The sequence below is a fragment of the Telopea speciosissima genome, chromosome 1 (assembly GCF_018873765.1).
Source record: "Telopea speciosissima isolate NSW1024214 ecotype Mountain lineage chromosome 1, Tspe_v1, whole genome shotgun sequence".
NCBI lineage: Eukaryota > Viridiplantae > Streptophyta > Magnoliopsida > Proteales > Proteaceae > Telopea > Telopea speciosissima.
Window position 1 is genome coordinate 24,109,057 of NC_057916.1, and position 16,536 is coordinate 24,125,592.

The 16,536-nt window shown below is 38.1% G+C and overlaps 3 protein-coding genes across 5 annotated transcripts in view; all 3 read left to right on the forward strand.

The window, feature by feature from the left end:
* The first annotated feature begins 691 nt into the window (after nt 1-691).
* Nucleotides 692-2,561, forward strand: LOC122671871 (acid phosphatase 1-like). Its single transcript, XM_043869373.1, has 4 exons — nt 692-722; nt 1,445-1,838; nt 1,927-2,139; nt 2,369-2,561. The coding sequence occupies exons 1-4, from the start codon at nt 692-694 to the stop codon at nt 2,544-2,546; spliced, it is 816 nt and encodes a 271-aa protein (XP_043725308.1). The 3' UTR covers nt 2,547-2,561.
* Nucleotides 2,562-4,743: 2,182 nt separating this feature from the next.
* On the forward strand, nt 4,744-10,313 carry LOC122649678 (V-type proton ATPase subunit E-like). Its single transcript, XM_043842948.1, has 6 exons — nt 4,744-5,051; nt 6,360-6,460; nt 6,654-6,810; nt 7,469-7,665; nt 8,563-8,662; nt 10,047-10,313. The coding sequence occupies exons 1-6, from the start codon at nt 4,950-4,952 to the stop codon at nt 10,080-10,082; spliced, it is 693 nt and encodes a 230-aa protein (XP_043698883.1). The 5' UTR covers nt 4,744-4,949; the 3' UTR covers nt 10,083-10,313.
* A 4,606-nt stretch (nt 10,314-14,919) lies between these two features.
* The window catches only part of LOC122648766 (probable LRR receptor-like serine/threonine-protein kinase At1g06840), a 101,148-nt gene continuing 99,531 nt past the window's right edge, over nt 14,920-16,536 (forward strand). For all 3 annotated transcript variants that reach the window (XM_043841987.1, XM_043841988.1, XM_043841989.1), the window contains exon 1: nt 14,920-15,020. In XM_043841987.1, coding sequence (XP_043697922.1) covers nt 14,921-15,020 — 100 coding nt within the window. In that variant the 5' untranslated portion in view covers nt 14,920. The remainder of the gene's footprint in view (nt 15,021-16,536) is intronic.

Sequence of the window (16,536 nt, forward strand, 5' to 3'; positions counted from 1 at the left end):
GGATAATAATAATAGAAAAATATTGATGAATCATACCCAAAAAATAGTGACATCACAATCCAATCACATGGAAATGAAAATAATAAATATTTTGCAGGGAAAGATAATACTATCTGGTGAGTGTAGCCCTTGCACCCAGATACAGGGCCAAATGAAATAGCAGTCTTGTCTTTAAGGATTTTTGTTTTTTTCATGGAATGCAATGATCATTTCGCGTGACCTTGTGTCTATGTGCAAAGACTATTTATCGCACGCAATCAGGTAGCATTTTTTCTCCTTATTTTTTTTATTATCTAAAGAAATATAGTAATTAAAGGTAAATAATTGTAATCATTTATTGTTATACAAAAGTAATAATAGAAAATAAATTTAGTTTGAGATCTATTCTAATATCAAGTTTTACCACGTGGAAAGGGATGTGGAAATTTTGACTGTATGGATATATAGAGTATGGTTTAGATTTGTCACATACCAAATTTTAGAGTCAAATATAATCGTATACCCTTTCATGTATAGACATATTTCTTTGTATTCCTTGATCAATTCTATTTTGGCTCAAATTTGAATAAGTGCAGTTGTCTATATAACAATGAAAGGTGATGTTTTTTTGAAAATCACAAAAGAAATCCGAACCATCTATTTTTATGTTTTTTTTAATCTAAACTATTTGTTCCCATCTAGAATTGGAAAAATGCACAATAATGTTGAGTACCGTTACACATGTATGGATATACACAAAATGTATATACTAATACAAAAAAGGGTAATTGATTGAATCAGACTATCAAATTTAGAATAGATGCTTGGTCGTGTGGCCCCTACATCAGCGAAGGGTGCACAAGAGCATCGACCAAGGGAAATTTTTCATTTTGTGAATGAGTGAGATAGTTATTTCAGGGGGTTATGTCTGGACGCAAGGGCCACGTGATCAAGTATTGTTCTTTTTTTCAATAACAAATTAATATATTTTTTTTAAATTTTTATGTTGAGTAACAAATTAATCTTTGTGACAATAATAATTCCATTAATAATAATCATAAATAAAAATGATATGATGATGATGAAAATAATAATAAAGCTCAACCTACTAACCATCTTATCAAAGAAAAAGAAAAAAAAACTACTAACCACGTGGCAGGCAATAAGGCGGCCATTTTGGTGGGACTGGTTGTTTTGGTGTGTCAACTACTGCCTTTATTATCTTTTTGAAACCTTATCTCTCCACTCCTGATAAATTGAAGGACTCCTCATATAGGCCCTACTAGATCACTAGTCATTATCAAAGATCGTCAATCCTCAACTCTCCTCCCACGCACTCTCTCCCTCTTCTTTCCTTTCGTCAACCACTCTAACCCTTTGCAGCCACTCATAACCTATATTAAGTGCTTGCCTTAGACTGGACTGGGCTTGTGGTCTGAAGATCAACTTTAAAACGCATCTTAAGTGTTTGCGACAATGCCGATGCAATGGAAGGTGTTAGTGTTGATGTTCTTAGCCATATTCTCTAAGGCCAGTGGTGGTGGCCGCATGAAGCCGTGCTCAAGGGGAGGTAACGAAACAGCCGAAGATGGGATGAGCTACTGCTTGAGCTGGAGGGTAGGGGTAGAGACCAACAATGTGCGTTGGTGGTGGACTGTCCCTCCTCGGTGCTTGCGCTACCTTGAAAATTACATGCTGGGTGGGCAGTACGAGAGGGACTTGAACTTGGTTATGGATCAGATCTCTTCCTACCTTTCTGGAATTGTGTTTTCCAATGATTCCATGGATGCTTGGATTCTCGACATTGATGATACTTGCCTTTCAAATCTCCTCTATTATAGGGACGTCAAGCATTTTGGGTATGTTAATCATCAATTTAATTTCTCAATTTAACTACTATCTGTAAGTGATCTCGCATCCACAAATTGAATTCCATGAATTATATAGGTGTGATCCTTATGATCCAATATCTTTCAAGAAATGGGCAATGAAGGGAGGATCTCCTGCAGTTCCTTCGGTTCTTGAATTGTTCAGGAAGTTGGTTTCGAGTGGTTTTAAGGTTTTTCTTGTCACAGGCAGAGATGAAGCAACGCTCAGCCAAGCTACCATGGATAACTTGCATAACCAAGGATACCTTGGTTATGAGCGCTTGATAATGAGGTAGCTATTATTAAGCTTTCATCTTAAAACCAATTGGTTCAAAGTGGGGTGTCATACTCCCACTTACGTGCAGGTCTTTTCTGAGTTTTGTCTTCGTGAGTGGAGTAGGGCCTATCATTGATGGAGGCCTAACGTACCCGCTCTGATACCATATTAAGTTTTCATCTTAAACCAACTGATTCAAAGTAGAGTCTCCTCTTGTGACTTTTAATACCTCAATGTCTTGCAGGAGTGAAGCTTACAAGGGACAAAGTGCAGTGGTGTTCAAGTCAGAAATACGAAAAGAACTAGAGGGACAAGGCTATAGGATTTGGGGAAACGTTGGAGATCAGTGGAGCGACCTTACTGGGGATTGTTTGGGTGCTCGCACATTTAAGCTTCCTAATCCCATGTATTTCGTACCCTAAAAAATGTAACCCAAAGTTTGAAAAACAAACGAATCGTATACCAATACCAGTGATTGAATAAATGAAAAAGCTAGAAATATCCTAAATGAGAAACAAATGATAAAAAGCTTATTTATAGTGGACCATCCTGCATGGAAGCTCATTTTCAGGCTTGAAGATGAAATAAAAAATTATATATTATTGGCTTATTATATTGAAATTGGACCCAGTTGACCATGTCTACCCACCCTGGCCCTCTCTACTTTTAAAGAATCAATGATGACTTGTTACTTCTAATTTATTGTTTTTCAAATAGATCACGTATGACCAGTGCTCGGCACTTGTTCCACATATGCATTACCATTTAGAATAGTGCATTTAAGGTGTTTCTCGAATGGTGAAATTGCTCATTTTCTTTTGTAGGTTTCATCTCTGATTCTGAAGGAATATCTATAACTCAATTCCACTCTAGAAATTATCTAGGATTGAAACAGTCCAATTCTTCGACAAACAAACAAATTAAATAGTTTGAAAGCATCAAGTGTTTTAAGGTAAAATTTATCCTTTTGAGCCACGTGGACAGTTGATTTTAGCTAACTAAGCTTTAGGTATTTCAACTTTTAAGTGTGAAGGAATTCCAAATCTTTGAATTAACATTTTCCCTCTTGGCATGGTGGTGGTTGTCACTTCTAATAGAGTGATTGTCTAAGTCCAAAGGAGAGGTCACTTGTTTTGACTCCCCCCCCCCCCCCCCCTCCCCCCACCTCCTGAATGCTTGGCATCTTATAAATAGGGTTTTAGATGTAGTAATGTATCAGATAGAGTTATCTGTAGTTGACCACTGTCCCTTAAACTTTCAATGTTGATGAAGCACTAATGTATTCGTCGTTCATTGATCTGAGTATCACGCCCTCTGATCACAGAATCTTTCAAAGTTAGGAGAAAAAAGGTGGGGCTGAGACATGCCATCAGTAACTCTCTCCTTAAGACCTTAATTCCCCTTTACTGGTGTAACTGGGGTTGTGTGAACTGGTCTTCCAAGATAAAACAAGTCCTGATTGGACCTCTAGTTCATGTGCACTCGCTGATTAGGTCCTGTCAGGATACTTTGGGGCGCTCAACTTAAAAAATGAAAACAAAAAAAACAGTAGAGAAAAATCAGCTAAATGTGGAACTGATAGAGAAAAACAGCTAAATGTGGAACTAATAGAGAAAAAATACGAAATGAGGATTCAATTGAGTGTTCCAAGCACTCATGGAGGTGATGGTGCCCTTTCAAGACAACTCTTTGAAAGGGTATGCCTTAGAAGGGATGAACTTCATTGGTGAGGATTTAATCTTCTAAAAGAGATTATTTCTTTATGTAGAGACGTATATGTACCCTTTTATATGAACATGTATTTCTAAGCCCAAAATAATGTCCACAAGAAGCCCAAGCCCATAACAAAAAAAAAATTAATATGCCAAGTAAAAAGAAAGACCCAGACCATTAACCTTCACCCATCAACCAATACCCACAACACGACTCATGTGAAAAAGGACTCAGACCCGACAAATGGGTGAATGGAGAGTCTCTTTTACCCTTGTCCATACAGATTCAGGATCGGTCAAGAATCGGTATGGTGGATATGAATCGACCAATCCACCGATTCCTCAAACCGGACTCAGGCTGGATCATACTATTTTGCCCCTCAAAATATCTAAAATCATGATCATAAGATGGAATAATTATCATCTCTAATTCCTCTAATTCCTCTAATAGGGGGAGTTGACCCCATCTTAGGTAGTATTTTCGAACAAGGAATAAGGTGATCATTTCCAGTCCCATGTGAGGAATAGGAGGAGATAGCAAATTGGAGGAAATAACGATTCAGTAAGATGGGTTTGACAATTTTTCTTATGGTGGGAGAGGCGGGGTTTGGAGAATTAATAGGGGTCATATTTGGTTGACGGCTGGCTGTGGCGCTCAAGTGGCGGAGAAACAAGAATACGGTAGAATTTTAAATAAGTTGTAATCTACCGTGGACTAGTGATTTTTATCTATTTTCAAAGTTAAAAAAATAAAATATAATATAACCTCCCTGTTCCGACTTCCTATTGGCTTATCTCTACTCCTAAGTCCTACCATATTGGATGTGGGAGTTCGCAATGAATTTTCGTGGTAGTTTCTTCGAATAAAAATAGTAAGCAGTTAGTTAAGTCCGATATTTACGAATACGACAAGGATATGATATGAACTTAAATGCATCCCGTCGCTCTCATTAAAATAAGATAAATTTGCACGGAAAATAGATATTATGAGAAGAAATCTTTGATCGATAAGAAGGTTTTTAGGTTAGTGTGAAAAAAAAAAAAAAAGCTTTCCTGACTCTGATTTTCTGTGAATCCCTCTGCTGTGAAACCCTAGATTGAATTTGAGAAACGATGAACGACGCAGATGTCTCCAAGCAGATCCAACAGATGGTCAGATTCATCCGGCAGGAAGCCGAGGAGAAAGCCAACGAGATCTCTGTCTCCTCCGAGGAGGTATTCCTCTTATCCTTCTCCTTCTTCTTTCAGAATTTTGTTTTTAATATATTGCTCTCTTAATTTGATTAAAGACTAGTTCATTGGAGATTCCTCCTTTTTTTTATTTATTAATTTTTAAAGTGCGTATCTTGTGCGACCGTTCTCTTTAATTAATCAATTCCGAGCCTTTGTTTAAGGGATCCAAAGCATCAAGTGTCGATCATGATATCCACCCTGTAATTTTATCTCTGTTTCTGCAATTCAGTTCGTTCCAAGTGAATCGATTTGATCCGTACTCGTCGCAAATCGTATTGAATATAACTTGTGGAGTAAATTTGCGGACAGAATAGACTGGGAAAGAATAAGTATGTGAAATAAGAAAAAAAAATAATAAATGTGGTTCTTTTAACATAAATATGCCATGTAGGATCGTATTATCCTTTGCGTGGTAGCAGTTCAAAATTTTAAATTAAAAAAAAAAAATGAGGGAGTAATGATATGGCTGAGTTAATAACTGGTTGTGCCGTCTACATTGCCGTTTCCATTGCAGTTTGAAGGAATGTGAATTACATACACTTAGGCTGCACTTGATTATGGTCTGTAACGAATTGTTTTCATTTTGGGCCCAATTGTTCACACGGCATAATGGCTGCGTGCTGTCTTGACAGAAAAGGGACTCGTTCCCATTTCAACACCAAGTTGTTATAAATGTTCTGATTCTCTGATTCTGTATGATCCAAAATAACATCCATGTTTCCACATTTTCCCTCTTGCAATTGCCTTAAAAAAAACGAATGTCTATCAAGATAAACCCATATTAAGCATCAGTTTTCCACTACAAATGCTGTGCTAGTTCAGCAGGAGGGGATTTCATATTTTCATTCTGGTGGGCAATGGGCCAGTTGCCCATAGAGATATAAAAAATTGGAGATTTTTTACCATCTAGTGGCCTCGACGTCCTACCAAGTATGTAATAGTCTGATTAATTGGTGGTGTAATTTGATATTTGGACAATGAGTGAGACGATTGAGGCTTGATGATTGAAAACTTAATTTCAGCTTTTATTAACGTATTGTTGCAGCTACCATCATTCAAACCATTAAAGGTAAGGTTGTGATAGAATAGACCAAGCCACTTAGGGTCCATAACTGGTGCATCCAGGTAATGATCATCAAATCAGTATATTGTAACAACACTGTGTGGTATGTGCCATTTTTGGTTAGGTTCTGTAGGCTTGGGTTTGGACCATGGGTCTATTCCATCACGACCCAACTGTAAACGTTGCTGCTGATTGACCCCCTTTTTCTTTGTTTATCTTCTTTGCAGGAATTTAACATTGAGAAGTTGCAATTAGTTGAAGCTGAAAAGCGAAAGATTAGGCAAGAATATGAGCGCAAATCAAAACAGGTGGAAGTTCGTAAAAAAATGTGAGTCTTACATCCTCTCATGTGCTGTTTGAGCATAACCTTAAGTGTCAATTAATGAGGAAATCCCTTTGTTTTCAAAATATAGGTCATTAGCCATGCAGATTAGTTTTTCTTTGTTTCACACAAATGTTACCATACTAATCTTTTGCCAGGTTAATTTTCTCTGTTAATGACACAAGAACTTCCAATGCAGTGAATACTCAATGCAGCTGAATGCTTCTCGTATTAAAGTTCTTCAAGCACAAGATGATGTCGTGAATTCCATGAAGGAGTCTGCCAGCAAGGACCTTCTGCGTGTTTCAGATGACAAAAAGACATACAGCAAACTTCTCAAGGGTTTGATTGTTCAAGTACCGATATAGCTTCAATGTGGTTCATTTTTTGATAGATAGATAAATGGAAGTTTCTAAATTTCACGTCGAATGAAAAGTGACTCTTACCGCATAGAGTTTATGGACTTGCTCATCTCATTTAAAGCATTTTATACATGTGCATTTGGATGGGATGCAGTCCAATAACCAATCCGAAAATAGAATACCTTTCAACCATTTCCTCTAGTTGGCAGATCTGGATCAACGTTTTGTTTATAATCACTTGTAGGATGTGGGGGGGGGGGGGGGCTGGATGCTGGACCTTGTGTCTGCTTGTAGTTTCTCCTCAAGGCACTAATTATTTATGATATGGGATGTAGCCAATGCAAAACAACAATGACTTGTTTTTTAATCTTCCAATTTTCAAGTCCAACTTGCCTCCATTGAAAACTTTTCCCCACAATACTTGAGCCCAATTAACCATCAGCCCAGTTGGACTTCTGTGAGATGGTCATTACTCTGACTATGCTCAATCAACCTGATTCTACTAGGCTGGTGTTGTTCAATTAGCAAGCATTTGAATGTCAGCTTTTTATTTCTTTTTCTTCCCCCCTCCCCCCACCCTCCACCAAAAGAAAAAATCCTTATGTTGTGTGATCGTTGTACTGATTGGTTGCCTGTTTCTTGCAATTTCCAGAGTCTGTTACGTCTGAAAGAGCCATCAGTATTGTTGCGGTGTAGAGAGATGGACCGCAAGCTTGTTGAATCTGTTGTAGATGAAGCAAAGCAACAGTATGCAGAGATAGCCAAAGTTCATACCCCTAACGTGGCAATTGATGATCGTGTATACCTTCCACCACCTCCTACTAATGCGAATTCACATGGTCCCTCCTGGTAAGCTTACCACTTGGAAAAGATTCTAGATGTTATGAGGCTTAAAGGGGGGGAGGGGGGTTGGAATCTATAGATTTATCACAGACATAAATACAAGAGTTCAGAACTATATCTGAGGAGAAATTACTCTTTAAAGATAAAACCATTGTACATGGAGCCAGCTATGATTATTTTTTCTTTACCATACAATTTGTGAACAACCAATTTTAATTGCACGTGTTTCAGAGGACAGACTTGTAGGAGGGTCTTTAATTATCTGGTATGTTAGATTCAATTGAATTTGATGTCCCAGTTTTTGTGATAGATGGGTTGAATTAGATCCTCTAGAATTTTCTTAGGGAATTCATTGTAGTGATTCTGTTGGAGTTCCCAGTTGAATCACTCATTAGGCTTCTCGTATTGTAGTGTGTAGAATCTCCATGTTCATACGGACTGTTCTAATATTGTTAAAGGGGTATAGCCTCTGTTATTACTATCTTTCCGGGGGGAAATCCAACTTTCTTTTTTCTCTTTTTTTTTGGTTTTCATGCATGCAAAAACATTTCTGCCTTTCTGTACTCTAGGGTTGAGTTTCGGCATTGCTCTCTGGGAATGCCAATTGCCAATTATTAGCCTGACCTGCCATTCCAACTGAAATTCAACTTATTCTTCCAACCCAACCCCCAAAAAGAAAATATATAATAAAAGATTGGGGAGGTGATTGGAAGGACGGTAACTGAGTTGGGCATTTTCAAGCTCAGTCAAGGATCCAAACTGTTCCAACTCAATCAATCGTTGGACTAGCTGGGTTAAGCTGCACATTCTTCTGGCTTTGAGCTGATTCTCAATCCTGAATGGTAGACTGATCAAGTTCAGCATTATATCAAGTTTCTAATATTTCTTTTCAATGATTGACAGCTCTGGAGGAGTAGTGTTGGCTTCACAAGATGGGAAGATAGTCTGCGAAAATACACTAGATGCAAGGTTGGATGTTGTTTTCCGTCAGAAACTGCCTGAGGTAATTATACCCAGTGAATTTTTTGAGTATTGAAAACATCATCATTAAGAAACTACATGAAGAATCCTTTATTATGAACGATGGCTAAACGTAGAAAAGTTGTCTAGAAACAAAATAGAAAGGAAATATGACGGCTCTAAACGTCTGAAGGATAGTTTTCTCACTAATAATGTAGTAGTTTCTTCGACCGGCTGGGTTTCATTAATGGAAGCTTATTGTTGAATCCCGTAAGCAAAGAGCCATACCATTGATGGCTAAATATATATGTTATTAGTCAAGGAATCTCTCCTTGTGTCGATGGTTAAGGCTAGCTGCTATAACAAACGCACAAAATTAGGCTCACAAGTGGCCTGGGTTGGTAAAAATAAAAAATAAAAGTGGCCTGGCTTGGTGAATGATGATATTGATTGTCAGGTGGTGCTTGGCTTCATTGTGTATGTTGATGCTTTGACCATATATTTATGTCATGTTTTTTGGAGTACTCCGTTATTTACACCTAATAGATGGTTCCATTCCAATATTGCATTTTTAGTGCCATCATTGTCTGATACTCATCTAGTTGTTTAGGACTCAGCATTCATATATTTCATTAAAGGATTGGTACTATGCCAAAAGTTTGTACTTCTGTGAACCATTATATGACAAAATTCTCAACTTAAAACATAGAGGTGTCGGCAGATTTACACTTGATGACTTCATTCACTAGCATATCCAGCTAGGATGAATTGAGTGATACTCTTGACATGTGGACCAAGTTAATGTGACAGGTTACTCACGGACATAGTTTGAAATTTTAGTCGAAATTTCGATTCATAGGTTTACAAGGTTTTGGTCGAAAACCGTAACTGCCAAAGTTTCACTTAAAATGGTTGAAATTGTGTACTATTTTTCAATATATTGTTCTTCACTCCTATTGCATATTTCTATGTTTTTTTTATTGAATGTTGTATGTTATAGGTCTAAATTAGATGTAGAATATGCTATATAAGGAAAGTGATACAATTTGCTATACACTAGCAACCTAGGGTCCGAAACTAAACTACCTCTTTGGAGTTGTTTTTTTTTTCTTCCGATCTAATGATCCAAACATATGTAAACATGCTTAAATAGGCACTACAATAAATTTCAGGGAAAAATTCCATCCAAACCAAAATTGAGCCCATTTTGCAGACTTTGATGGCATATTTTAGTTTCGACTAGGGTTGAAATCCTATTCAAAACCAAAATTTGGAACTTAGCTCGTGGATACAGACAAAAGTTTCAAATAACAAAATTTTGTTGGTCATGACTTTCACATTGAAAATGTTTTGGAGCTTGATTTAGCTTGTGTCAAGTGATCACATACATCTTCTTCTAAGAGTTTTACTTTTTGTGATTCATGCAGATACGGAAGCAGCTCTTTGGACAGGTTGGTGCCTGATTGCATGGATCAGATCCCTTTCAACCTGTAATAAAATGATTGCCATTTTCTTGTCTTTAATGGATTGTAGCTTATTATCCAAAAAAGGAAATGGAAAAAATGCTGGATCAGAACCTGGATGGTTGAAGCATCAGTTTCTTCTTCAACAGTTTCAGTCCAGGAGAGTCCATGTTGTTTATGGAAATTATGAATCCTTATATTCTCAGCTCTATAGTTAATTTAAGCTATTATGCATCATTGAATTGTCCTTCGCTCACATTTGGTGATATCCTGGCATTCAACCTAAGTAAAAGATCATCGAAAATTTGGTAGACCGAGTACTCCTTTGGAGTCTGCTAAGCTTTGCTTGGGTGTTGGGTAGGGGGAGGTAGGGGATGGTTAGGGTGTTATACAGGGAAGCTACATAAAGTGCACACACCAACAATTTGACATGGGGCTACCAAGGTTTCAAAAATTGGATCAAATTGGCATGATTTGGGGTGATAAACAACGATCCTGATTCTTTGCTTACTGAGTCCAACTGAGTTAGGCCGGTTTTAAATCAGAAATGACGGAGACCGTTCCCAAACCCTATTCTGACTTTATAAATCTTGATTGGTTACTGACTGTTGTAGAAAACATTGAGGAAATGAGGTGAAGCAAGGTGTTATTCTCTTTTTACATGACACAGGAAAAGGGTTGGCTGAGTATGGAAAATCAGACTGAATACCTTTGAGGAACTATTGTAAAGGTGCTGTTTGAAAAGTTGTTACTCTTGACCTGATCTATCATCGGTTCGTGGATTGAAAATTCCCTAGTTCCTCAAGTAATCCTGAGAATCTAAGTTGATAACACATTTCCGCTATATTGACATTTAGATTTGCCGACGCATAAAAAAATAGGAAGACTCAGTCCGAGACATTGATTTTCACTTGACTCAGGGTTTTTCCCGAGTCTCACAAGAACTGGCCAAGTCTAATATACTCTCCTTTCCCCCCCCCCCCCCCCACTTCTGCCGATCCAGTAAGCGTCGTTGCAGCACAACAATCCCCCTCCCCCGCCCTCCACCATTGTAGCACAACCGTCCACCCCTCCCCTCCCTCCATCATTGTTGTTGCTGCTGCTGCTACACTGTTATTGCTAGTCTATCACCGATATTGGTACTTTCCATCATTACTGCCTTTACCCTGCCATTGCTGCTGCAAATCCGCTCTCTGGCTCATGATTCCAACACTGATTAGGGTTATGGCTCATGACTACAATGATCTCCTAAAACTCCATCTTTGTTTCTCATTAGGAGTGGTGGTTGGAATGTACTGGTGTCGTCGAATTCCCAGTTGCAATGGAGAAGGTGGTGTGGAAAATCATGTGGAATTCAAAAGTCCCTCTTAAGGGTGCAAGTACTTTTGAGGAAAGTTTGCTTGAAGGCTATTGGAGTTATGGTCAACCTTAAACATAGAAAAATCGCTATGCTTGATATATGTCAGGTTGTGGTCAGGCCTCTGAGACAGTTAGACCTTAAGGTTGCTACTTTTGCCCCTTTTAGACTAACTTCTAGAGCTAGTTTGCCTATGCATGAGTGGATTCTAAAATGGAGTAGAACTCCGAGGTTGACAAAGTTGGAGCAACAAAGATTTTTTTTTCCAGCTTATGTTATTATCATTTGGAGATTTGAAAGCAGAGGAAAGCTAGAGTCTTTAGTATCACCTTACCTCCTTTCAGATCTTGGATTTCTATGGTGAACAGAAATGTGGAGGAGGTTCAGAATATGATCTCAGGGACTTCTTGTGCTCGAACTTCTTATCATAATACAGTTGGCCAACTTGATACCCCTTTGGACTCTTTTCTGATTGTCACTGATGCCTCGCTCTTGTCTAAGCCAAAGGCCATAGGGCTTGGATGCATCATATTTTATGCAAATCGAGTTTTGGTTGCACTGATCATTGGTTCCCTACCTCTGCTCTTTTTGGTAAAGAGCAAACAAATACATATACATTCAGATATTAAGTAAAGGATGTTGTTTCCTTTCACCCGAGGCAAAGGAGGTTGACTCGATTCGGTTTTTGTTATTTGTTTCACATTCGGTTTACATGTGATTTGTAGTGTCAATTTCGATTTAGAATATGTTTAATCGAAGTGAGATAACCTGCGCAAAATCTTTGATTAATTCTTTTGATAACATTATGGTCGGTGAAGCTCTAACCATTCGCACAGGACTTCTTCAGGCAATCTCCCTTTGTATTGAAGATATTATGGTTGAATCAAATTGTGAGGTGGTTATCTGTTCATAAAAAACCCTTCAAGTCGGCACCCTATGGCCCTTCAACCTATTAGTGAAGATATCCTCCACCTTGCTAGTTCTTTTAGACCTTGCTCTTTTTAACATACTCATAGAGATACTAATGTATTAATAGACTTTCTCACTAGGAAGGCCATATCCATTTTGTGTACGAAAGAATGGCCCTTATGTACTTCGTGGCTAGTTGACATTTGAAACTCAAATCCCATGTATTCTATACAATTTATTGAATAAGATCTCCATTTGTCTAAAAAAAAATATTCCCGTTCACATTCGGTTTCACCTTTGTACCTTCTAATTTGATTCCCATTACATATAATTCGATAGCATGTACATATAAGTTTAGAATAACTGAAGTTTACCATCTCAATATATACTACGAATTCTCTTATTATACATTAATATCATAAAAAAACACCTTAGAAATACAATCCCTTAGAAACACAAAACTAGACTTTACATAAGGCAATACAAAATGAGTTTGTTCAAAATTATTGATTGACCGAATTAAACCTCTCATCAATCAAAATCATGGTGTCAAAAGAAAAAGGTTGAATGCTTCAACTCTAGTTCTGCGTCAACAAAAGAATACAATAACAATTTGTAAATGGAATAGCGGTGCAAGTGAAATATATTATATATGTGAGAGGTTGGTTGAAGATCAACATCTCTAGATCAAATTTGACCTTTATCCGCTACAGTTACAGCGGCGCTGCTGTGCACATTGTGCGGTGCAGCAGCGACCATGTATGCACATTGGGGCCCGTTGTGTACACATGACTGCTGCTGTGCCGCACGATGTGCACAGCAGCACTGCAGTTACAGCAGCGGATAAAAATTCGCCATAAACATCCAAGTAAACTCTCTAATAGACCATAAAACCTTCTAAAAATCTTGACGTAAACGGATCATGGATGTTAATTGATCATTTAAAAAGGAGAGAGAAAAATACACTCTTAAAGTCCCAACATTTCATCAAACACAGCAGTTAGAAACCTTACTCCTTAGGCTAAAAAATCAGCTCCTTTAGACGGTTCTTATGCAGTTCATTCGGTTTTGTATAAAACGGTTTCTATTCAGTTTATTATAACGTTGGTTTCTAGTTCTGGACCAAATCAAATCGAAATGAGAACCTATGAAATGAGAATTGAGTCATTTCTCTGTGGTCTGGTTTGGTTCGATCGTATACAGTGGGTTCTGGTTCCATTTTGACACCCTAACCATTGGATGAGAGTGGAAAAACAAAGGGGGCATTTTTATAATTCATCTAGTAGTTTTAAGGGAAAAAGAACATTGTTTGGTCGTGTGACTTCTCTATTTGGACACAAGAGCATGTGAAATTATCGCCCCACCCTTGTGAAATAAAAAATCTCATTCATGTTGATGCCCTTGCGTCCACTCTAGGCCCACGCGACCAATTAGCGATCACTTGCTCATGTTTTAATAATACTGTTGAAAACTAGACAAAACAATTCATATATATAAGTCAACACATCAAACGGCTGAGATCATCCATGTGCAAGTTTATTCTATAATCAAAATAGATTAAATACCCACCATGGATTTAGGTATTGATATAGTACATGGATACTGATACCGTGGGGAGAGAGGAGAGGGAAAGGGTGAACCCATGGAGAGTGTCTCGGGGTGAGTTGGGCTCCTCTGTAGCACGATAGAGTGTGTAGTGCATCATTCGACGGCCTTGTGTGTTCAGGCATGTAACCCAACACACAAACATGGTGTTGGACTGCGTGCCTAAGCACACAGGGCCGTTGGATGTGTGCTACACACTATGTCGCGCTACAAAGGACCCAATTGCTTCTCGGGGTAGGGTGGTTACAACATGGGGAGAGGAACCGCATTTGAATTTACTGCTGAAAACGATACCATGGTGGTGATTCTGGAGTTCAGACCCGATTCCGGCCGGGTTCTTTAATCTTGTTGATCCCATGATTCCCATCTGCCTCTGCAACCGTGGTGGCGACTTTAACAATTAAAAACCGAGAAAGGAAAGATCAATCCAATCCAAATTTCAAACTCCAAAGTAAATTTAAGAAAATTATTAAAATTAAAAAAAAAAAAACAGAGAAAGGAAAGATCATTTCAATCTAAGTAAATAAAAAAATAAAGAGTAGACTAAAATGGGATTGACGTGCCTCAGTAACCGCAATGGCGACTTGGTCAGCCGCATCACCGATCAAGTTCATTTGCTGCTGCAAAAAACTATCGCATTTAAGTTGCGAAACCTCCTTAGTCTTCACTTTTCATTTTCTAGGGCTTCAAACTCAAGCTCTTCTGAAGAATTATCTCCGTGAACTGAAAGAAAACATGCTAAGCCTTCCGTTCTGTACTCTCGAAATTTGAATTTACTCAGGTAAGAAGAATTCCTCGATATGATGCTCATCTCTCTTTAATAAAATGTTTCGAAAGGGTTTTGATAAAGGAATTTGGATCTAAATTAGTTCTTCAAGATTTTCCAATAGCATTATTTCTACAACCAAAGAATCCTCCATTAATGGTTTGTTTTGTTTTGTCAGTAGGAGTAAAGCTTAGGCTGGAGATGTCTGGTGTGAGAAATTGGGTGTTTACAGCCACTCTGGTTGTATGCGTTTGTTGCTTATTGCTTCTTGCTCGTGCACAGATTACTACTCCCGATGAAGGTTAGTAGATTTCAATCTTTTTTGAAAAATCTTAGTTGAGGTTGTGCTTAGTTTCTTGTCATATTGTTTGAAGAATTAGTGGAGACATTACTGTATATTTTGAACACAGAAGAAACTAGATACAGAATACAGATACAGAATACAGATGGAGTCAGATATTAAATAAATATTTTAATAACAATTTTGAAAATTAGGTGCAAAAATTTATTTATACGGGGATATAATAGTCTTATACATCTAAAAGTCAAAACTCAGAGCAAAGGTCAAAAACACATCAAACGGCTGGAGATCATTAATGTGTAATTTTATTCTAAGATTAAAATAGATCGTGCAAACATTACCTTGCTATTCAATATTTCAATGTGATTTTTTTTTTTTTGGTGGGGGTGGGGGGTGGGGAGTGGGGGGGTTGGGGGTGAGATATTCAATGTGTCTTGTTGTTAAGCACAACCACACAATTTCTCCAAATGTGGGCATTTTCGTCATTAAGCTATGTTGTGTATTATCTTTGAATAGTAGTAGGGTGAAACAGGGCCGTGTGCCAGTTTTTTTAAAACCCTAAAACCCAACCTTTAGTCCTCTTAGCCCAGCCGAAGCCCAACCCGGTCCTAAGGTCGGGCTGAGATATCTCAGCCTGGGCCAAGCCAGTTGGGCTCAACCTAATCTGTCCTTGAGCCTGACTTTTCCCAGGGTTGGGCTATCCCTAATTGACCCGGGTTGGCCCTGTTTTTTGGCCATTTGTAGCCATATATGCAATTAAAAAAAAAAAAGAAAAATGCAACATCATCAACACATTCTTAAAAATAATCCTAAAGATTTAAAACACTAAATATAATATATAATAATTAATAATAGTTATATAAAATTAGGGTCAAGTTGGGCCGGGCCGGGCCTAGCTCTACCGGAAGCTTCAGCTTAGGCATCGGCCTCGAGCTTAAAAATCCCAACCCAAGCCCGCCCTGCAGGTTGAAAAGCCTAGCCTACGCCCTGTATGGGATTAGTTAGTACAGGCTCAAGCGGGCTCGGGTTCACAGGGCCAAACTTACACCCCTATCTTTGTCTATAAACATGGTTAAAGGTATCGAAATCGTATTGACTATACTGGTCGATACTCGATACACACCCGATATTGATAGGATATCGATTTACAGTGGTGGTATTGAAATAGGAGAGGGTAAAATGGTCCAAATAGCCAATGTATCGACATTTTAAGGGGGGACGGTCCGATTCGGCTTGACCAATCCATATCGATATTTGCCAAGATCGATACGATTCCAATACTGATACTTAAAACCATAACTATAAATCTCCTTTATGCCCTAAATTTAGCTATTATCATCCTATTATACATGACAAAGGATAATTATGATCATAAATATCATTTGGGGAAAGTTTTCATACACGACTGTGTAAGCCGTGTATGTGAGAGGGTGGGAGTTTCAAGGCATTAATTAATGGGTGGGGGTTTATGACTTTTTCAATTATTTGTGAGGGGACACGACCATGCATGCATACA